General features: G+C 44.2%; 1 protein-coding gene across 1 annotated transcript in view; it reads right to left on the bottom strand.

Moving 5' to 3' along the window:
- The window catches only part of TGFB2 (transforming growth factor beta 2), a 63,788-nt gene extending 42,253 nt beyond the window's left edge, over positions 1-21,535 (bottom strand). The window contains exon 1 of the mRNA XM_005151886.4: positions 20,734-21,535. Within this exon, the coding sequence (XP_005151943.1) occupies positions 20,734-21,076 (343 nt within the window). The 5' untranslated portion in view covers positions 21,077-21,535. The remainder of the gene's footprint in view (positions 1-20,733) is intronic.
- Positions 21,536-24,463: the final 2,928 nt, after the last annotated feature.

Genomic DNA, 24,463 nt, shown 5'->3' with positions numbered 1-24,463 from the left:
AAGTACTGAAAAACACACACACACACCCCACACAAATTAATTAGCATATTTTTTAGACTGTGATAGTCCCTGTAGTTTCTCTTTGTTTTGATGTGGTTCCATAGATCATCTAACTGTGGCTGGCAGTTAAGTGTCTATTTTAAACCAATAACCCACATGGCCTCTAAAACAGTGTAACTTCCAAAAACTTCTACTTGACCTTTAAAAGTAGACTAAAGGAAAATGACACACCAGCAGTGGTGGGAGAACAGACTACTTGCTAAGTAGATCTTTTATAACCTCACCCTCTACCCCACCATGTATAAAGCTAAGCTCTTAATCATACCGTCTAGAAAGAAGGACTACTCAGTGACTTCTCACACAGAAACACCAGCAAGTTTTGGGGAGATTAAATATGCCATTAAATATGGTACCTATCCTATTTAGGTTTGCCACTTAGAAAAATTGAAACATTGCAGTTGACTTAAAAAAGGAATTAAAAGAAATACAGTGAAAGCACATCAGAAGCAGACTATGCTCTCAGCTCAAATGGAATTAATCAGTGCAGGTGTTCCTTCAGTGGACACAACAGCTTCAAGTTTTGGTAGCTAAGAATCCAGTTCATGTGCACATAGTTCACTCTGAAATTAGGTTATCATAGTGCTGATCTAATGATTAGGTGAACAGCATCTACTTATGATAACTACTCCTGGGATTAAACCGGCACTGCTTGCCTAAAGCAAACACGTAATGCCCCCTTCTCCCTTGCCATCTATCCCAAAGGTGGAGGGAAGGACATGTGAATACAGCAAGGGAGTCACTTAGACTTGAAGCAAAAGGAAAGAGAAAGGAAAGGTAAAAAAGATGAGCTCCTGTACAAAGTAACATAATCCATGGGATCAAATATAGGTCACTGGAAAACATGAGGCTTGGAAATCACTAACAATCAGAGGAGATGAAGCACCACTGTCCTAGAGACCTGGACTATGTTGGCATAAAACTCAAGTAGTCCCTATCCAAAGAAATAAAGCCTAAAACCCCCAGGATATTATGTTTCTCATAAATACCAACTGTATGTTTTGGAATAGCAAACCCCACCAATGATACAGCTTTGTTTTGATTTCTTGAAAAGAGTATGAAAAAGTTACTTCTGAATTCATTTGGTTATTTCGAAACAGAGGCCTGAGAGAAAATGCTTAGAAGTCATTTCTCCATTCCTTTCATAGCATCCAGTTTTTGAAATTCCATCTGAAAAAAGGGAATAACAATAATGCAAAACGGGGAGGGTCAGAGCTGAGTTTTCTCATTTGACTGCCTTCTGTAGGCATCTGTGGAGACTCCTGAGTAAAAGATAATAGAGAATGCTACTCATGATCCCTTGGATTGGGTTTTAAAACTAAAATTAAGGTATGATCATGACACTGTTGAAATTTGCCAGGTGACTTTCACACACAGTTGGCAACTCAGTTTGCTGTTTGCAATATATTTCCAAAGAAGGGATTCCCAAGGTCTGTCCCACTTCTCCCAAGTACATTGCAAGCCACAAACAAATTTGTTGACCATGTGGTAACCAGCAGCCATAGCACAATGTAAAAAAAACCCTGAACATAAGCCAGAGGTTAGAGGCACAGAAGCACTCAGTCCTCCCCTCCATTCTTTTACAAGCAAAGTGGGTCTAATGCAGAGAACTGTGGACTTCTGCACAGTTTTCTACATTTATCTAAACTTCTGAAAAGAGCTGCCACAAAATACAACATTATTTCTTACCTATTTCTGTTCCTTACTGCTTCTAGTAGCAGTAACACTTGTATATGAGAAAAAATAGTTTTAAATATAGTGTCAAGTACATAGTAGCAGAAGGTTCTAACCTATACTACCTATTAAAAAAGAGGGGAGTGTATGAGGAGAATAAGTAGTAGTGGGGAATTAAAGGCAGAACAAGAGTGGAAAAATATTCAACCAAACTATTTGTTAGCACCTGGAAGAAAACAAGGAGTTGAGTAACAGCTCACATGGACTTGTCAGAAGCAATTAGCATCCAAACAACCTGAAGTGCCTTCAGGACTGGATAACAAGCTTTGCAAATAGAGGAGAAACCACAGGTGACATTTATCTTGACTTCAGTGAGTTTGGACAGTGACATGCCCAGCAGCAAATGAAGGAGATGTGGTCTAGACAAAAAACATGCAGTATGTAGGCTACAAGACTAGAAAACTGCCCTGAGAAAGCAGTTATCAGAGGTTCCTAGTTAAAATAGCAGCATCTACACAACTAGGTGCTGCAGAGGAATGAGATTACTAAACAGCTATAAAACACAGGCTAATGAGTAAGTTTCGTTTGCTTAGACAAAAATGACTACTAAGGTGTTACATAAAAATAGCCTTCAGGTATGTAAACAGCTGCCACAAAAAGCAGGGGAATGACCCATTTTCCATGTGCATGATGATTCTATGATTCTATGATGGATAAATCATGAGTAACTCTGAACTGCAGCAATGAAAGTTTGTGCTAGACACCACAAAAACCATCAAGGATAACAGTGATGCACTAGAATAGATTGCACAGGGAGGATGTGATGGTGACTGGAAGCCTTTAAGAAAAGGTTACACAAATACCTATCTGGAACATCACAGCTACAGTCTGCAGCCTCTTCTAATGCAGAACCAATGGAGCAGCCTCTTGGAAGTCCCTCCAGCTCCATGTTTCTTCTGTGATAACTGGATGACTTGGAAGTCTGCTGCAACTATACTGCAACTAGCTAATAAACCATAACAGCACCTTACGTTAGAGAGATAAGCCCTGTATTAAAGGAATTTATACCTTGATATTTGAGATCTGTCATAATGCATGTATAATGAGTAAATTCTCTGTGGTATTAACATCAAGTCCATGCTTAAAACAACACAGTAGATAATTATAACTGATATTCCATTCCTGGTATTAAATTCCCCAAACTAGGACGCTAGGTTGTACAGTGCTTTCCTCTACTGCATTATCTTGGGATGGCTTGTAATATTGCTTGAAAAGTTATATCCAGTGTGAAGAGTGATTGCAAAGTTTTAGTAAAATTACTACGATATGCTTTTTTTTCCCCTTGGTCTTTGGCATTACTTCATGCTAAACTTTGAACTTGCTGCTTTCACTGATGCACATTTCAAGTTTAAAGCGAAACAGTCCAACAGCTGAAGCCAAAAGTTTGACCTCCATTATAACTGTTGTAATCTTCTGGGAAAATATCCTCTTGACTCTTAATTTCTCTTTTCAGATTCACCATGCTGCTCATGAGAAATTGTAATTATTGGGGTTATAAGGCCAAGATTAATGTCTGGCCCTGAAAACCAAAAAAACCCCACCAAAAGGACCAAATGACACATGAAGTTGCTCCAACTCTCATGTACGATCACTTCCTAGATAAGCATTCTGGACTAGCGCAGCAGCAAGATAATGAACACTGTCACATGAAGAAATATTTAAGATCACATGAAATCTCTGGTTTTGATCACATATGCCTTTTGTAGAGTAACCGATTACACCACGGAGCATCATTATCTGATTTGTCATCTTAGACATGAAGGTCTGTAGGGCTGGAAGAAGTACTGCAAGATCAACAGCGCCTCATGCAACAGGGTCTTGATCTCTCACTGGGATTTGAGTAACTACTGTAATACAAGTATTACAGCATTCTTCACAATGTCTCAGTTGGATAGTGTTGTTAGATGGATGCAGCATGCTTCTATCAAGAAATATTTGGCTGCACTTCTACTGGAGTGAAATGATCCCTGTAAATACATGGACAAATTGTGGTTGGCCCTTGGCTCCACACATCAGAAAACCTTTCTGTCAGCAGCTGCAATATGGGGTGAAAGTTGGCTGATGCACTAGCAGAACCAGAATGGGAGCAAAGAAAACGATCTCTATTATGGGAGCTGAGGAGAGCCCTGACTCACTAAACACAGGCAGTTACAGCCTCCCCAACTGGACTGTTCCTACCCATGGATGTTTTACTTAGCACCTCTCAATAAGATGAAAAGAGGTGGCAAGAAGGATTATCCAGAGTGAACTTCTTTCTCCTTTTTTATTTTTTCCAGCACAGAACAAGACTGCTTCAACATAGATTTTTTTCTTTGGTGACACCAATAAGTAGTTTAGAGTTCCTTGTCAAAAGTGATTAAAAAATTGTAAACAACATGGAATAGCTGCCAGTGCCCTTGAATTAGGAGTGCTCATGCCTACCTGTTTAGCTCTCCGTACCCAAAATGCTTCATAATGCTCAAAGCAAGATGGGTATTTTGGTATTTACTTAAGGTTGACAAAGTCTATCAGGCAAAAGTATCCCAGCTTCTCATGGGCTTTATGACTTCCAGTCAGAAACATGAATTCTTACCACTAAGACTCTGAAGGAGCAAATACCATCTGCATAGCACATGGGACATACTTGCTTTTGGTACTATTGGCTGCTTTTAGCCAAGTCAGCCACCAGCAAATTTTGTGTCCAACCTGAGGAGCATGAATTGCAACAATCTAAACTAGAAGTTTGTAAAGCTCGTCTCACTATAGCCAGACTTTCACAAAAGCACATAAACCAAAGCCTCTTCCATTTACCAAATGAATTATTTCTTCCACTTTGGAAAACGGCATGGGAGGATGAAAGAAGATTCATCCTGACACTGAGGCTTCATACTGCTTTGGGGTTTCCCATCACTTGTTGAGGCATGTGCAGCAATCAGCTCCTCAGATGAGTTACCTTTTGTCACCAGTGATTCAGGCAGCTGTGTCTTTGGGCCAAGCCAGGGACCTCTCATCATTTGCTAACTTCATTCAAGGTTCATAGTAAAAGCTGAACCAGTCGCATACAGTGAAATGTATCACTTCTGAAGGCAGCATGACAGATTCTGGCATGTCATTCTTGAAGGCATATAACAGAAAGCCTTCTCCACAACAGTAATTTTTACACTGGGACCTCTTACAAAACCTGTCTCTGATGAAACCATGAACGAGGACAGATGCTCCCAAACTACATCTTCAAGGCTTAGAAGTCAAATCTTCTCACTCATGAATTTCTGGTAACAGTCTCAACAATGGAGACCAAGGAATTACATTTCATTAGATGTTACCAAGAAACCTGCAGAATTTAATTTCAAAGAATATTGCACAAACAAGTTGCTGACAGCAACTTGTCTGCAGGTCCCCAGAGCCAGAATGCAATACTAAAACACTCCACCTATCCAAAACTTCATCTCAGCAATAGGGCTTAATACTTTGCAATGCTCAGTGCTCCAAAACCAAATCCACAAATAGAAATGTACCCAGAACAACAGAAAAAAAAGAGGAAAAAGAAAATATAATAATAATTAAAAAAAAAAGGCTACAGCAATCAACATTATAGTGTGCATCCAACCCTAAATCATAGAATCACAGAATGGTTTGGGTTGGAAGGGAGCTTAAACATCATCCAGTTCCAACCTCCTCCCATGGGCAGGGACACCTCATACTACACCATGTCACCCAAGGCTCTGCTGAACCCAGCCTTGAACACTGCCAGGGATGGAGCATTTGCCACTTTTCTGGGCAACCTATTCCAGTGCCTCACCACCTGCACAGTACAGAAATTCTTCCTTATATCTAACCTGAACTTCCCCTGTTTAAGTTTAAACCCATCACCCCCTGTCCTATCACTACAGTCCCTAATGAAGAGTCTTTCTCCAGCATCCTTGTAGGCCCCCTTCAGATACTGGAAAGCTGCTCTGAGATTTCCATGCAGTTTCTCTTCTCCAGGCCAAACAGCCCCAACTTTCTCAGCCTATCTTCATATGGGAGCTGCTCCAGCCTCTGATCATCCTCATAGCCCTCCTCTGGATATGCTAAATATAATGGAACAGAATAAACCATAGATCTAGATCTTATTCCTAACAGAAGAATCAGAACTGGACCATTACACAAAAACCAGGGATTCATACAAGGTAATAGCAATATGGCCAAGCACACAGGAGCACACATCTTCTCCTACTGGGTATTCAAAACTGTAGACACAGAGATTTGCACTGGAATACCCAGCACAAATTAGTGTTTTTAATCTATCACTATTTTTAAAGGCAAGTTGCTTTTTTCCTGCTTTTTTCTCTCCAATGAGTGGCCTCATTGCTCAGCTATTCTGACTGGGAGATCTAAAAGCAGTCAGGAAATGTCAAGAGTGCCTTGCAGAGAGTGGAGGAGGTGAAAGCCAGTCCCACAGCACCGGCTCTGCTCCTCTTGCTCCACCTCTGCCAGGAAGCACTCCTGCATCCCTGGCAAGCAGCTCGGCTGGCTGCCTCCTGCTCAGCCAAGGGTCCAGGGAACAGCCTTTCCAAACCATTCCCTGGCTGAAGGAGGAAATGAAAGCAAGGCATTTTCAAGAAAAGCAGATTGGATGGTCCAACCCTTCCACTCTGGGGAGGGAAAGAAAAAAATAAGGAATAAAAAGGAATTGTACAAGAAGTAAAAATGCAACGGGAAAAACACTGAAGAAAACTGCATTTTTTTGAGCATTGCAGAGAAGTCAAGATTCACAGACATAAAGCACAGGCAACACAGCTTTAAACTATTAAGATAAAGACCATGGGTAATAGATGACTGCTAGAGAATGATTAGGAGTTGCAGAACAAACAGTGCAGTACAACAAAGCTTGGAGGAGCTCATCTACAGAGCTTATTGTACAACTAACCCCAAATCATGCTATAACATCATAGCTATCAAAAAGTAGATTAATGTTGAATATCTGGTAATTCTCTCAAAGATATCCCTAAAGGTACTTGCTAGTTAGCTCCAATTTAGCATTAAGAGGATGTATTCAATGAGAGTATCAACTCATTATTTAAGTACAGATATTCCTAATTCCAAGGTCCTTTTGATAAGTCCCAGTTACTAGCATAAATTATGATCCATCATACCCTTTATGCTATTTTTAACGTGAAATTTCTTTATAGGACAGCTCAGACCTCTGGGTGGGGTAAGAACACTTCCAACTACTTCGCAACATGGAGTCACCAACTGAGTCAGTAACTTGGAGGTCGCCCACGCCTTGTGCTACTGAATGTGGAAAAGAAACCCAACAACACTACTTTCTTCCAAAATTATGGTTTCTGGCAATAGATCTAACCTCACAGCAGTGTCTGGCCCCCCACTTCTCTTAGGGATGAGTTGCCAACCAACTGTGTGAGCACTATATAACCCATCACCACCTACTTCCTGCTGTGTAGCAGGGAGCTGCGGGTGGCACCATTCCTGCCAGCACAAGGGCAATAGACTCTGTCAGGCAGGGTGCTCTCAATCTCTTCATTCCCCAGCCTGCATTGATATTGAGGGTATCAATATCACTCCAATCCAGGTGCAGAACCCTGCACTTAGCCTTGGTGAACCTCATGAGGTTCATGCAGGCCCACTTCTCGGGCTTGTCCAAGTTCCTCTGGATGGCGTCCCTTCCCTCCAGCCTGTGAACTGCACCATTCAGCTTCCTGTCATTGCTGAAGGTGCACTCAATCCCACTGTCTATGTCACTAATGAAGATATTAAACAGTACTGGTCCCAACATGGACCTCTGAAGGATGTCACTTGTCACTGATGTCCATCCAGACACTGAGCCATGGACCACTACCCTCTGGATGTGACCATCCAGCCAATTCCTCATCTATCAAACAGTCCACCCATCAAATCCATCTCTCTCCAATTTAGACAGAAGGATGTGATCAACTGTGTCAAAAGCTTTACAGAAATACAGAGAGACAACATCCGTAGCCCTTCATTTGTCCACTGATGCAGTAACTTCATCATAGAAGGCCACAGGGTTGGTCAGGCAGGACTTGCCATTGGTGAAGATGTGCTGGCTGTCTCAAACTGTCTACCTGGAAAGGTACCAGATGTATGCTACAAAGGACACAATCAACAAGACTGCTCAGAAAACTGCCTGTGACAGAAACCAAATGAAACCATAAGAAGATAAAATTTAAAAATGCAACTATGTATTACAAATTAAAAAAATAAAATAACTGCCAAGAACTGCTACAGGAGAAAATAAGAACTGTGGGTAACAGGTCAGAAAAATCATAGGTGCATACCAGTTTCATGGCAAAGAAATGTAAAGATGAGATTTACTGAAGTACTAAGGAAGCTTGCTAGTGATACTCATCTATTACAAGATAAAAACAGTTGAAATAATGACAGAAATATGAAATACACTTCTGTATCCAAAACAGCCAGATAATCACAAGATAGAAAGATTGGGTTTTTTACTCCAGCAGCAACTCAGGTAGTCTTGAAACAATACGTAATACCATCAGACACTGTAAAAAAAGCAAGACCAGATAACCTGCATAAAGACTTTTTAAAGAGCTGTCCAAGGAACTACCTGAATCACTAAAACTGGCTTTCAATAAACCCTAAACACTGCTAAATCCTTAAGGATTTTATGCAGAACATACTTGCTAATATACAATCCCAAATAGGGCAACCCATGCTACCTCACATATACAGTCAGCCTTACACTGATCCGAGAAAAAAAATATGGAAAGCACAAGAATAGGAATCAGCTCAGAGGAGCTAAGGGATTATAACCAACATCAGCTGAAGAAAAACATATCCTACTTGTCCAGTATCTTACTGAGTGACACTGGTAATCCTGCTGGAAGGCAATTGTTTTAGCATCATCTGCCTGGGTAGCTGCAAGACATTTAAGCTGGTGCTACATAATGATTTCATAAGGAAACACAAACAACAGGACACTAACATAGCCAGGCAGGAAACAAATCAAAGCCTTGTATTTTAATAAGACTCAAAATACAACAGCAGACAGCAAACTGTTACTGAGAGACAAGCTTCTAACTAGGTCCCATAAGACTCATTTTACTGTACTGTACTATTAAATATTTTTTACCCATCACTTGGAAGGAAACTAAACTATTAGTAACCAATTGCAGATAAAATAAGGATACAGATGTGACAAAGAAGATGATTCATCCTAAATGCAGTGACTTGAATCTTGAATTATCAAGACATAAATGTCAGTAGAACCCACATAAAAATACAGCTCTGTAGGACAGAGAAACTAGACCATACTTACAGAGTGGGAGACTTCACCCTACCCTGAGAGTCAGGACCTCTGAAAAGGACTTGGGTAGGAAGGGACCCTGATGGATAACTACCCAGGCATGAATTTTACTTTTCCTTGTAGCACTCCTGGCAAAACTACAGCTGAAACTAGCTGCACGGCTTGTGTAATACTGAATTAGAGCACAGTCTACAACATACATGTACTTGGTAACGGCACAGTCGCTGTTGAAATGATGTGTCCAGTACTGCTGCCCACAGTCTCAGCAGTATATGAATAAAGCAGAGGAGTTTCAGAGACAAACCATGGGGATAACTCAAAAGGCCCGGAAGTATCTCATGGAGCACAATATATGAAACTTAAAAGAGCTGTGGCTCAATCAGTCTATGGATCTGAAACACTCTCAAAGCTGGGTAAAACAGCCCATGCTGAGCTCCTGGCTGCCTCATTGCTTCATGACTCTTCCAGCAACCACCCCAGCTTGCTCTCAGGAACATCAGTTCCCATCTGCAAAACTTCCCTCTCCTGTGGGTACCTATTCAGTGTCCACAAATTTGGCAATGAGTGTTCAAAATAGCAAGTGAAGGTTTAAACCAGATTTGAATGCTAGAACTTGGAGCTGAACAACTTAAAACACCAAGATGCTTGTTTCTAGTGAATGTAATTAATCACCAGAATAATCTACCAGGTCTTGTGTGAACTCTTTCAGAAAGGAATTAGTTTGGCTGAAAAATGCAGGTGGGGAGAACAGCAGGCTGTCTTAATGGCTTCTAGCTTTTTAATTCCTAAATGTCCATTCTAACTTAAAGCCTCCTAGAGCAACAACAGTCTCACCCTTTCTAATACAATATGATATCAACTAGCCATTAGCTATCAGTGTGAAAAGACCTGGAACATCTTCAGCTGAGAACAACATCTCAGCTGAAGGAGATACTCATTTCATTCCTGTTTGAATGCACCATTCACCATTTCAATTGTAAACCTACTTGTAGGTCTGGCTGTCATTACATTATGGCGCTTTATGGCTCTGTAGTTTCCTTAGATTAAACAAGACCCAAGCCTTTTGGTTTTATGTCCCACACCAAATGGCTTGGGATCAAACCTCATCTCACCACGACATGGGAAGTACCACATAGCTAAAAGACAAACCAAACAAAAGCCCAACAACCTGTAGTGGATGTTGAGTCCTCCCAGGCTTTGAAAAGTATATAGTAGCAGTACAAACATCATACAAAACAGCACCCAAAACATTTCTAATCAACAAAGCAGATTTACCTGGCTCAGCCTTCATCTGAACAAAAAGCTGTGATTCTCAAAAGGCTACAAAGGAACCACTTCTTGAGGTGCTGCTGAAGTCCCCAGCCACAATGACTGTTCTGTTTGCCTAAACAATCACTGCAGACTCTAATTTCAGGCCACCAAGTTAAAAACCTGGAGTGACTTTACTGACTCAAATTAAATTGCTCCAGCTTTTCATCAATTCAAAAAAGCATCTCAAAAGTTAAGTCATTATTTCATGAGCCACTTTGAGACACAGCTAGTCAGGCTTTACATAAAGCCACTTGCACCTTCATGCTACAAGCATAGGTTCTCTTCCTAAACTACTTGGTTTTCCAGCTTGTAAACTCAGCATACATCATGCAGCAAACTAACTTTCAGAAGTTGTTCTCCCAGCTCCACCTCTAGAACTGACTTTTAAGACTTGATTGATAACACAAAACCACCCTGTTGGCTTAGCCCTGACCTTTCTTTACAGTCCAATGCACAGAGATTTGCCACATTCTTGTTCACAGCCTCTAGATTCCTCCCTGCTCCAGGAGCTGAGGTCTGATTTTGCACGTGTTCCTAAGAAGCCTCTGGATGTGGTATGATTAGCTTCTAGACAAAAACTCGCTGTAGGGAAGATGATAGAGATATATTATGGCATGTTTATTTGCCAAGACCTTTGCAGTCATATGGTCATTTATTTTAGACAGAGGGAGATGTGGAATACCTAAGTACAGGACATGAACTCATGCCTCCTTTGCATTCTGGCATTCTTGCCATATTGCTGCCATATGCTGTTCTCAGATGACATCTGCCATCAAATGCTTCCATCAATAAGCTACTAAGGTGTTTATTTTAAAAAGTGAGGGTTTTTTTCCCTTCCAAAGCCTTATGCAGAAGAACATCTCCAGTGGCAACTCAATAAAAGGGAGAGCACCACATTACAGTAACACGTCCCAATATATCTTGAAGATGTGGCTGTTCCCTGAAACAACGGAACAGCACTTAATACCTGATCCAAAGACTTTTGCAGTCAATGGAAACACTTCCAGTGTTTCAGCAGGCTTTGGACAAGCGCCCTTAATCTGGGGAACATACTCTCAAAAGGCAGAAGAATGGAAAGATCTGGCTGTATCACATGTATAGCTAGCTGGCCTTGTGGCAAGTGTGCATGAGGCAGGTTCCTTTCCAGATTCTACCTCAACAAATACGCTTCCAGCCAGAGAAAATTAAGTCTCCCAATAAAGTGGGTAAATAATAGGACTCCAGCTTGGAAGGAGGTAAGTTCCTTCAGACATATGATATTGTTCTAACTCATTCTCTGGCCACCTTTATAAAGACCTCCTTTTCTAGATTCTTTGGGGGCTCTTTTCTTCCCTGATTAGCAAGGGGAATGTGAAATTTCCAAATACATGGCTCCTAGCATCTGGAAGAAATGTAAGCTGGGATGGGGGAATCCAGATTCAAAGAGGGAGAGAAAGCTCAGACACCCAACAGTCTGTTCCGAGTCCATCCTAACTGGGACAAAGCTGCTCCCTTAGCTCCCTTCTTTCCAAGCTGTATATCCTGGCAGAGAGCCTTCTCAGTTCCTATCACACCACCAGATCAGAACAGCAGATTTCTTTTCAATAAAGCTGGAACTTGTTCCTCACTCACAAACCTACAGATGTATGTATGGCTGCTGCAATAGCCTGTCATTATACACTAGGTAAACGCACAGCAAGCACAACAAGTGAAAAGTACAGACATCTTTCAGCATACCTCAATGTTGAAATGTGGCTACTTCACTTCCAAAGCGTGCATCAAGAAAAACTTGAGTACAGAGCAGTGATTGGCACAAGACATATACAGTCCCTGCACTGCCAGGAAGGCCCAGAGCCAACTACAAGAGCCAAGAAAACTGAGCTGGATCTCTCAGAGACTGGGTGAGAATGAGAACACTAAGGACCTGCATGGATCCAACACACCTCCAGGCAGTTTAAAACATCACAGTATGTTGGAAAATACAATATATTGCTTATCCTTCTCTGAGGGCAAACATCCCCTGTACCCCCTACAGGCATTTGGATGACGAAATTAGCTGCCAGTGCTGCATGTGTCAGTGGATCTCACCCCTGGTATCCATAAATTTTGCTTACTAGGTATTCATTAAGTGCTGTTTCAGTATTATCCAGCCAACTGGATTGATTCCTGCATCAAACCCTCAAAGCATGAAGGCCAGGAACTGCAATACAGAGGGCAGAAGTGCTCCTCCCTCCATCATCGCATTCTTGGGGTACCAGACACATCTCTCAGCTTTGCTAACCTAGGCTACCTCTGGGACCAAGCAGAGGTGGGACAACGAGCAAAAGCCTGCCACAGGCCACGGTGAATGCCAGACCCCAACGTCGCTGTCCCTGTTAGCATCAAAGAGGGTACATTTGCTGCATCATTTTTACACATCACTTGTAAGATGGAAAGTTCTGCAGATGTTCTTTCTCATAGCAGACATCTGGGCAGTCCTGGAGTCTTTATGACTATTTGCCCAAAGTCCCCCAGAAGTCATTTTATACCTAATCAAATACACAAGGCCTAATCTCTTTTCAATTTGAGATACTGGAGATCATCTATGGGCTCAGGATTAATATTACTGCGCAAAGCCTTCATCAAGTATGGGACTGCTAGGTACTCTCCCACCACTTCAAGAGAATCAGTGCTGCCAAGATCTATTAGCCTTTCAGCCTCCTGAGTACAAAGTCCACCCACAAGGTTGGGGGTTTTGTGGGTAGTGTTTTTGGTTGTTTCTTGTTTCTTTTTTCCCCACCCCTAAGAATGAAAATCAACATGTTGTGATTCCCATCTTTCACTCATTGCTATGGTAAATGCAAGTTACCATCGCTATTTCAGCTGAGCTAGCTGCTGGATTGCAAATTCTATGTGTAAACAAAAACAAGTAAGAGAAGGAACTTCAATAGGCCTAGCTTGTCTTTTAAAATCCAAGGCAAGGGTTTAAAAAGAGATGAAAACACTGAATACTAACACCAGCCAAACAGAGAAAAATAACAAAGTTGTAAGCCTGAAAAACTGAAATGGAAAGAACGACAGATTTACTGCTGCATTTGATGCACATAACCACTGATAGACTCTCCCCAGGAAGTGTTGAAATTGCCATCACTGAAATGAATCCAGAAGCTAAAAATTAAATTATCTTTCCCAGAACATTCCAATTTGGGCTTTGGCAACAGCAGATGTTTTAATGCTCTTAAATATATGCACGCGTGTGTGTGCACGCATGCACACACGCACACATATACTTTAGTACAGTATCCTCTTTCAAGTAAGACCTCCCTCTTAGTTTTCACAAAGTCAGACTGAACTCATGGTCCTTCTGCAGTCTTTTCTTCAAAGTCTCTACTCAAATGCACAACTGTCAGATTAAGCAATCCATAAAGAGTCTTACAGCAGCTCCAAGTTATGAATGAATGGTTATTTGTGGACTTGCCTGTCAAGACAGATGCGGTATTTGTCAGTGCAGTGTAGGTTAGATATGGTGGGAACGAGCCAAACAAGCAAAGTGAAAGGTCAGTGTCACAACGTTTCCCTTTCTCCTGCCTCAGTTCGCCTAAAAGGATGCCACAGCTTTTGCTGAAGTGTAATACAGAAGTCTATATTCATGCAACATATCATGCTTATTTGAAATGCAATATTCTAATGTAATAGATTAGTATATATAAGTAGAAGAAAAATGGGTGCAGAGAGAAAGAACAGGAGCATTTTCATGCAAGAAAGCAAGGGACAAATCCGAAACTGACAGAAAACAACATGTATTTAGTAACTTGGTGATATTCAAGTCAAGATCACCCTGTGGAAGTTGAAACACAAACATTGTTTTTTTTTGTATTAAAATGCAGTATTACAAGGTTAATTCATGCTGAAAGGGACATGCAGTCCAACCTCCAGCTCAAAGCAGGGTCAGCTATGAGGTTGCTTCATCTTTTATAAAGTTATTTATAGTAACCTGAAGTCATCACCACACTGTGCGAGGTCCTGTATAACAAAAAAAAAAGAGGCTCCTTCCTTAAGGGGGTCCCAGTGGGGAAAGGCTCAGTTGTACAATAAGGATCCTGAATATGTCAATGAGCATCATGCATGAAATTAAAAGGAATCCCCATTGTCCAAATTAAAACCTGAACGAGGGAGAGATGTTCTCCCCACACTTTCAGCCATTAATGTGCTGCAGGCATGCTTGTGAGGTCTATCATCTCCTGGAAACCAAAAGTGGATGCCAGCAAACCCAAATGGCAACACAAGATCTATTTCATTGGAGCCAGGAGCTTTCCAAGCAGCATGCATAAACTGCTGTGCGGTTGAATCCCTTTGGAAAACCTGGCTAATTTAGACAACACTATGCTACCTACAGAGGCAAACGTTCTACTCTGGACCAACTTGAAGCACACCCAAAACATGTAAAAACCTGCTCATGAGACAGGTCTAGTGAAGCCAGGTCTAGCACTTCATTTCTCCAGGGCCAATCCTGTGCCATTCAAGCTAGGAGAATCACAGTACTAAACAGGCTCATGAGTCATTCATACATTCAAAAACAACTATTCACACTGACAGGAGGTAAAACAACCCTCCACACTAAGGGTTTTTTTAACTCCTCATCCTCTTGCCCTGGAGGAATCTGTAGGTTTCTCCTCTGCACCTTGCAGCTCTGTGTCCTGTACGGTTTGGTGTCCAGCTACAATCACTTCACAGCAGGAAGGACAGCAAGGACAAGCACTGGAGAGCTTTTTTAGGAAGAAACATAGTTGCTTTGGATAAGACTACTACAGGAAGCCAACTGACATTGATGCTGGAGCTAGGAACCTACTAGTCAACACCACAGATTGAAAGGGAAACAAGCAACAGCCTGTGGTTGAAGGCAGCATGCAAACTTTCCCTAAACAGCAACCCAAACAGTTTAGTCGTAACAAGTCAGCAGAAACACTGGTAACACAGTATTACAGCAAATAATACCTGGGGAGCATATCATCCTCAAGCTAAAAACTGCCTGCTTGAAAACAGGCAGCATGTGGTTTCACAATAGGAGCAGAAACATTTGTGTGTCTTCACTCATGACTTGTTTTGTCACTGTACCCTGGGGTTCCTCTCTTTATCTGTAACACAGGAGCAGTCTAGCACAGACACTGCAAAAGCAAAAGAAGGCAGCTGCCCAACAGGGTCAGTGCTCTTTGGCATCACGGGAGTACTGAAGAGCTGCATCCTTCCTCTCTAAAAACCCCTGTAAAGCATTTACTTCCCACTGGCCTCTGATGCCTGAATGACAGGTTTCAATGCAGAGAGAGGGATTTGAACTGTACGGCTTTGTTCATCCCTGCAAATGCATCACAAACTGGGCCTTGATTTGGGAAGCTAACTAGGCAGACACACAGCCTTAATGTTAATGAGTCCATTCATGTGTGGGAAGCTCCGTACAGGTTTCAGAACCATGCTGAAGGAGCTCACCAAGGATGACAGCCACAGCTTCTCATTCATCTTTGGTGCAGACAGGAATCTCAGACTGATAGCAAAACGTTGGAAGTGGTAATTCCAAAGTAGCACAGCCATCCTGATGGCTGCTACTGTTCTCATGCAGAAAACCAAGGATGAGCAAGGCTAAAACCAGCAGCTAATGAAGATGATGCTCTGCTTTCTCACACCATCACCTACTCACATTCAGTCTGCAGTTATGAGGAACCAGCAAGAATGTCATGAGCTCCTGGCACTCCTGCTTGCGGCTAGAGATGTACAGAAACACAAGGGCACATTGCCAGATAGGTCTCTGGGACTATACAACACTCATAGTGCTGCTGTGGAGCAGCAGGGGCAATGATGCACGTCTAACCTTCTCACTCACCAAATTAAAAGTTTAAAGCACCTCTTTAAAACAGACACCAGAGATAAACTTAAGGACAGTTATGGAAAGGACTCGGGAATACAGCCCTACATTTGTCTTGCATGTCTGCTGAGCTTGCAACATTAAAGAAGGGTGTCATGGGTGTTTTGCTTTTCTGCAGGCTTCAGCGATCACATACCATGCCAGACCAGCTTGTGGTCTTCCCCCGCTCACAGTGTGGTGCCCTGTTGATGATTCAGGAGGCAAGCATATTACACAAGTGGTACCCCCCACCACCTGCTCTATGAGTGGAAGAGAGCTCTCTTAGATTTCAGCTACCCTTCATTTGCGTACCAGAGCATGCTATTTGATTATCCCTCTTAGAATATAGGGGACTGCTGCCCAGAAGATGACCCTGCCCCTTTTTAAAGCTATTCACAATTTCCTCGGTTTTTTACATCACCACCCAGGAAGACTGCAGTAAGTGTTATTCATGGGCAAGGAACTATTCCTCCCACTTCTTTCCTCAGGGAAACCTTTGCATTGTTTCAGGTCCCCTCTGCAAACCAGACAGTAAACCTGGCAAGCACCTCCCTACAAAAGGTGCTCCAGAGCATAACTATAGGGCCAGCATAGCTAGGAGGCTTTTAAATAAAGTATTCCTTCAAAGACCATTTCCATATAATCAACAACATAGGAAATCCTGAAAGATTAAGGTCTGTGTTCCGCTAAATGCAAATGCACACAAGCCATCCTGGTGTTAACATCACGGTAACGATGCAGTCAGTGCCAGCAGACACGAGTAAGGCGCTCCTGCATAAGCAATTTTGGTACCCTGAAGACAAGGAGCCCACATACATATAATTGCTGGTAAATTGAGTCCTTGTTGATAAAATAGAAGCATGTCATTGTGTTCGGCCAGTTTATAATGTTGTCTTTCATGAGGCAAATATTCAGCAGAACGACGGGTCTATGTAAAGCAATATTCATGGTACCAAGCGCCTGCAAAGACTAATCCTACCACTCGGTGCAATCTTGAACCTATAGAAGCTCCTTCATACTGAAGTATTTTACAGTCCATGCAAACCCAGGCTCAAACCCAGGCCCGAACCAAGAGAAACTGTGATTTCTTGGGCTACTGAGTACTTAGAGACCTATCTACAACAACACAGAGAAATTAACACTTTACCTGCATTAGCTGTAAGTTATCAGTACTGAGCAGCTCTTAACCTTGATAAAAACTGCCATGAACGAAGATGACAGAACTGGGCCCCAGCCCCACACACATGTGCTGCCTGTCCTTCTCAAGTATCCTGGTTATGCAGCAGCATTTGCAGCCCTTAACTGTACTTGCATTAGATTCCTGTTTATTATTGGTACAATGGTGATTATCACTCAGCCTCCAGTAAATAACTAGCTTCATTATCAGGCACTAGACAGTCAAAGAAGAACTGACAAGTAACCAAGTTCTAACGTGATCCACCTTTCACAGAAATCAGTATTAAGCGTCTGCTCAGGTAACTTCACCTGGGCACACAACTCACAAGATCTGTCTCTGATGTGCTCAGCTTCCATACCCCAGCCCCTTTTCAAACCACTCTATAAAATAGCTCTATTTCCAACTGGACTTAGGAGATTTAAACCTTCAGTACCTAACCCACGCTGTCACAAGCACAACACAGGCAGGCGTGCCTGACAAACAGGAGCTTTTTGGTTTTTCCAAACCTCTCTGTAGTACTTTTTTCCACCGCTACTTTTCACATCTGGTGGTTTTGGGTCCGGCAGCCTCATTAAATTTCCATATATACGCTGACTTGACGTGTCCTTAACCTCAAGTGGACTGTCAAGCCAGATGTCCCCTTACTTCCTCAGTACAAACTATAGGTAAACCTTAGCATAACTTCACTTTGAGCCTTAAACTAACAGCATGTGAAAAGATTAATATGAATAAATTCAAAACTAATCAGATCCCTTCTTTAAATGTTGACACAGTATTATTTATATCCCATAAATACCTTCTTGACTAAAATTCATCCCAGGAGATTGGCATCTTGCCAGTTCTATTCATATTTACTGTATTTATACAGTACAGTTGGCCAAGGATAATATTTAAGACAAAATATGCCTTAGGGTATATACAATATCTCTTATAGTTTTCCTTTTAAATCTCCTCATTGCTAAAAATATTTAGCCTGAACTTTACAGAATGCCCCACAAAGACCTATCAGCGATCCGTAGTGATATATTGCTGACTATGAGTATAATTAGAGCATATTTGTAATACTTGGGTTGTAGTCAGTTACTGAATGCTAACAACTTGTGGTAAAAACTGAACTGCTGCTCTTTCCCATGCCTGCCTTCCAGCAGCTTTTGACCTCCAGTGCATTCACACCGATCCCCTTCTCCCCTTGGATGCAGCAGAATCCATAGAGTTAAAAATACTTGCTCCAAGATGTCTCAGAGAAAGCGCCCGTGGCCGCCAGAGCTGCGCTTTCCATTTCTTCCTTTAGAATGTGGTGGAGCGATTCCTTTCCTTCTGTCTTTTTTGGAAAGGTTCGCTCCATCCAGCATAACTAGAGAGCAGTGGAAAAACAGTTAACCTACTTACTCTGATGTTAGCGACAGCCCTTGCACAGTAGTACTGGATCGGCGGCTTAACCGCCCCTCCGATCCCAAACGTCTGATGCACTCTGTTGGTAGATACCTGCAATCTCCTTTGCTCTTCCAAACCCTTCCTATTGATACTTCAGCACGAATCTGGCCTCTCTGACAGTGTTTTAAAAATAGATCCTCTTTTTGTCAGCACCATCCAAGTCACACACCACAGATATTTTAATTTTCTGGAAAGTATGCAGCTGCATTCTGGACTATTGGTTCTTTGTAGTTTGTTCATGTGAGGAAACAGGACAGACACACTCAGGATGGGTGCATTTTACAACTTTCTACTCTGGGGTCAACTCCAGAAGCCCAAGGACTGCCCCTAACCTCTGCCCATAGGGGCTCATCCCTCTGCTTAGGGCACAACCTGGTAGGTCTCAGAGTGCTGACTTCCACCAAAACCACCAGCAAAATACTACAGTATTCCAACGTGGAAAACAGGCACGATGTCTGTGTTCTCACTATGAATTACACTGAACCTCTCTGCTCATACCCACTTGGCTCCAAATAGCTTTTTTTCTTACCCTTTTTAAAGTATTTCTTCCCTGAGGGTAACAAGGGTGGAGTGTATTTATCATGGCTATTAAGGATGGTGCCATAATTACAATAATAAAATGGCTCTGACTGCCAGGATGTCCTGTACCTGATGCTGTCATTTAAGAATAAAGGAAGAAAGGGGAGGCAGCTGCACTGAGCACGGGCTTTGGATACCTTGGCTGGCATCCTAGGACTATCACATGCAAGATGGAGCAAGCCCCAGAGCTACAACTTACTAAACTAAAAATAAATAAGGAGAAAATGCAATTAGAAACTCTAGGATAAAGTTACCAAGATGGCTGCATTATCTATTTAAGTAAAGAGGTATGTGCGTTTCAGAAACAGGCAGCAAAGTATATAGGGCATCAAGTGGTGGGGGAGGGAAGAGAGGGAAAAGAGAGCTAAATGAAAGGAGTAGGAACTGGGCTTTGGATATGTGAACAGTGAAGTTATTTTCTGCTTCTGGTATTTCACTTTCCTCACTGTGGTGATGAGCTAGATTCTTTTAAGGGGGTGCAGTGCTTTTTCTGTTTTCCTCTTCTATACACTTAGCCTTCACTACCAAAACAAAAAGGCACGTCACTGTGATTATCAATCATTCTACGTGGATTTGGTCAGCACATTTAGGGGTTTTTCCCCTCTTTTTTCATTTTCTCCCCCTTTTTAACTGCAAAACGTGGCATGGATCAACCAGAAGGTCGTTAAAAACAGCGAAAGGCAGACGGGCTGAGACAGGTTCCAACAACCGAGGCTACCCAGAAGGGAAAACTTTGGCTGTACCTGAAGTGAAAGCGCCCATGAACTGAAAGGGGAGGCTGGCTAAAGTGGTAAGAGGGGGGAGGACCTCTATGTCCCTGTACTCTCCAAGCACCACACGAACAGCAACCAGTCCGTGGGACAACAGAAGAGAAGCCCGCGACTTCTTTTTTAAAGACCTCCTTTTCTTCTCAGTTATGGAGAGATGGAAACCTGCCCGATCCAGACACTCCAAAGGAAACAACAGCAGTGGAAAGATATTGGCTCTTTTAGGAGGCTGCACAGGGGGCTGTGGGGGAGCTAAACTGAGCGCTGGAGAGGGCTCGGGACCCTGCCCAGGTACATAGTGATGGAAAGCAGAAGCACTTTTGGGGTGATTTCAAAGCGGACTGGGGGGCCAGCTGACCCCCAGAGCCACCCAGGCATACGCATACCCACCACCTAACACAAAGTCACCACCTATACGATGCTAAGCACAAGAGCAACCCAAGCAAAGGTGGCACAACGCAATGCCCAGGGCTGGTGTGTGAAGGCACTGGGCACTGCCAAGCCTCGGGGGCTAAGTTAACACACGCATGCAGCACAAACACAGAGGACTTACTTTCAGGGTAAAAAGGCTGCATGTCTATTTTGTAAACTTCTTTGGCATAATACTCCTCTTCGCTCCTCTCCCTCTCGCAAGTGGCAGCTCTGTGGTTGGCTTTCTCTTGCAGCAGGTCCCTGGTGCTGTTGTAGATGGAGATGACCTCCGGGGGCACCTCCTCGGGCTCGGGGTAGTCGTCCGGGGGGCTGGTGAGCTTCAGCTTGCTCAAAATCTGCCCTCGGATCGCCTCGATCCTCTTGCGCATAAACTGATCCATGTCGAGGGTGCTGCAAGTAGACAGGCTGAAAGCCACGGTGGCCAGATCCACGGTGAGAAACACGCTCAGGAGATAGCAGTGCATTTTAAGTGTTTAAATACAGCGCCCCCCCGGAAAAAAAAAAAAGTTACTTTAACAACGAACAACTACGGAAAAAAACGATTAAAAAAAATAAAAAAAGGAAGAATTGAAAAATAAAAAGGGGGGATGTGTGCAAACAAAGGGAAGATCTGCAGACAAAATGCAGTTCAGAACCGGACTGCAAGGGCGACTTGCAATCGAAACGCGTCAGTGAAAAAAAATAGCAAGAATAATTAAAATAAGGAAAAAAAGGGGAGGGGGGGAAAGCAAGTTGCTACAACTCGATAGGAGTCGGGGGGTGGAGTGAGCCGGGCAGCGGAAGAAAAAGCCCCCAAACAGATAAAACAAACCTGCGAATCAAGTAAATGGAAAAGAGCCCGTTCCCGGCGCGCTGGCGGGGCGGCTGGAGCGAAAAACGGGAGGAAAAAGGGAAAAAATGGGGGAAATAAAAGGGAAAAAGGGAAATGGGGGGGCTGGGGGGGCAGCGCTGGCGCTGGGCACTCCGGGCGCTGCCGCAGCCGGCGGGTCAGAGCTTGCGGGCGCAGCGCTGAGCCCCGCCGAGCGCCCGCGGCTCCCGGCGGCAGCGGCACCGCCCCGCGCCCGGCGGCGCTCGGCGCTCAGCGCCCGCGGTGGCAGCAGAGCAGCGCACGTGTGCGCCCGAGCGCCGGCCCCCGCGGCCGGGACAAGCGGCGGCGCCTGTGCCCGGCGGCGGCAGCAGCAGCACGGAGCGGCGGCGGCGGCGATCCCGGGTCCGGCCGCGTCCCGCAGGCTGCTGCGTGCGCCCCGCGCCGCATGCACCGACCCACCCCCGCGCCGCCGAGCTCCTTTTTCCAGCTCCCTCCTCTTCCTCCTCCTTTTCCCAAACGCCAACCCCAACGCCGCAGTCAGCGAGGAGGCAGCGCCGCCGCCCCGACAGCCTTCACCGCGGATCCGCGGCCGCAGCGCCGCTCTCCTCCTCCTCCCCTTCTCCGCGGCGCGGCTCGGCACGGCTCCCGGCGGATCTTAGCCGTGCTCCGCTCGGCACCCCCCGCCCGCCGGCCCCTCGGCGCGCCCTGCGAGCAGCGGACGGGTGCCAGCAGATAACATCACGGCCGCGCAGGGACTGGGAGATTTATAAGGTCTCTCCCCGCCCCACGTGCTCGCCTCGCCGCGGAGTGACGGGGAGGGGCTGCGGGGAAGCGGAGGGCTCCGACGGACACCGCCCGGTTATTTATTGCCCTCCGACAGCAGCGGAGAGGGGACTCGGTGTAGTGCAACCGAGGTGCCTGAGCCCAAGGTGAGGAAGGAGGAGAGAGGGGAGAAAAGAAAGTGGATTAGACAGACTGTTTTCCTCATTATTTAGTTGAGGGATTAACGTTTCTTGCACCTATTATTAATTAGGCCAAACACCACCTTTGCCTTAAAGGAAGAATTACTCGCTTCTTGGGAATGACAGAATCATAGAATGGTTTGGGTTGGAAAGAGCCTTAAGATCATCCAGTTCCAACCCCCTGCCATGGGCAGGGACACCTTCCGCTATACAGGGTTGCTCCAAGCCCCGTTGAACCTGACCCTGAACACTGCCAGGGATGGGGCAGCCACAGCTTCTCTGGGTAACCTGTGACAGTCCCTCACCACCCTCACAGGGAAGAACTTCTTCTTTATATCTAACCTGAACTTCCCCTGTTTAAGTTTGAACCCATCACCCCTTATCCTATCGCTACAGTCCCTCTCCAGCATCCAGGGAAGCACTTGGATGTATTTATGTGGAAGATCACAGGGCAGAGGGTGAGGATGGGCACACTGCTCCATCAGCAGGATGTGATCAGTCCCTGTGCTGCCCCTTGCCTCACAGCTGGGCTTCACTTCCAACCCTGCCGTAATCAATTCTCATTGCTTCCCCCTGATGGACATCCCCCCAATTGGTCATCAGTGCTGCTCACCAAGCAAGGAACAAGGGGGAGATGAGGAGGTTTTGCTCCTTCTCTGAGGTCTCCTCTTCTGGCAGAAGTGTGCAAATGCATCCTCATTGTACTGGACAGAAATTCTCAAGCCCCAAATGCTTGGGCTGTGGTGCCTGTAATTCAATTTTCCACTGCCTTTTTCGGCCACAGCAAACATCACAGGCTCCATCCATGCCTGCTCCAGTGTGTGTATGCAAAGCTCAGGCTTTGACCTCAGGAGGACAGCTGCCCCTCTGTCCTGGAGACATCACCATCTACTGGGCATCCCTCAACCTTACGCCATACAGCTTTTCTCTCTCAGCCCATTTATCACCCCTCTACATCAACATCAGTATTAGAAAGTGAGCAAGTAGCCTTTCTCTTTATCCCCATCCATTTAGCCCTATATTCCCTTCTGGATTAAGTAATGTCAAGTTTCAAATCCTACCCTCCTAGGTGGGACAAGGTTGTTCCTTGCCAGAGCAGGAACCTCTTGTCTCCAGAGATGGAGAAACACGTAGAAGCAGTACTCAAAGCGCCACAGGCATTTAGAAGCACAGACAGGTAGACACACACAGGAGAAGTGGGAGAGGATGACTGGGATCTTAGAGCACAATGCGCATCACATAAGGTATAAACCAGCCAACCACCACCAAAGACTTCCTCTGGCTGACCACATCTTGGGAACTGTCTTCATTCTGCAAAATGCTTGAGCATTTGTAGGTATGGGTAGACACACAGACTCCAAAAGTAAACTTACTTTGCTCTTTGGAAGTGTGTGGGGATGTACAGACACAGAGACTGTCTCCTGATGCAATAGTTAATGACGCTTTCCACTTCAGTGTGTGAATTCCTGCAAGGCCAGATTAAACATCTCTGCCACAATATCACACTTTTACTGCTGTACATGTCAATGTCCTGCTCCCACTGACCTCAAAAACACAGCTGCAGTGTCAGGAATGGCAATGCTTCCAAGATCATTCAAATAAACAAGCAAGCTCAATGTGTAGCCTCAGCTGGTTTCACTTCTGCAACACACCTGTACAAAACCAAGGGGACAGTTCCTCAAGCTGTTACATCTCACAGCTCCATGGCTGCTCCAACCAGCTGAGGAACCGGCTCTGTTACACGAGGCACCTCAACCACAAATACTTCTGAAGAGAACAGTTATTAAATGATTTCCTCCAAAAGCTACAGCTGAAACCATGAAGAAATTCCTGACACAGCACCTATGGCCCTGCAACACTTGGCTGCTGTAAGCTCACTGCCCAACGCCTGCCTTGGGGGCTTTGGAGCAACCATGGGGACAGAGCTTAACACCCTCCTGTTGGAAACTTCCCACCTCCTCCTAGGAGACCTCTGCAGGTACAGCCCTGCCAGATCCCAAAGTTTACTGTTTTTGCAGGTGTATTTGTATTGTATTCCAATTCGGAGGAAAAAAACCCCACAAACTAAGACAAAACCAACA

This window comes from Melopsittacus undulatus, chromosome 3 (genome assembly GCF_012275295.1).
Source record: "Melopsittacus undulatus isolate bMelUnd1 chromosome 3, bMelUnd1.mat.Z, whole genome shotgun sequence".
In the NCBI taxonomy this organism is placed as follows: Eukaryota; Metazoa; Chordata; class Aves; order Psittaciformes; family Psittaculidae; genus Melopsittacus; species Melopsittacus undulatus.
Note: the sequence above shows the minus strand (reverse complement) of the source record. Positions and strands in the feature narration are given on the sequence as shown.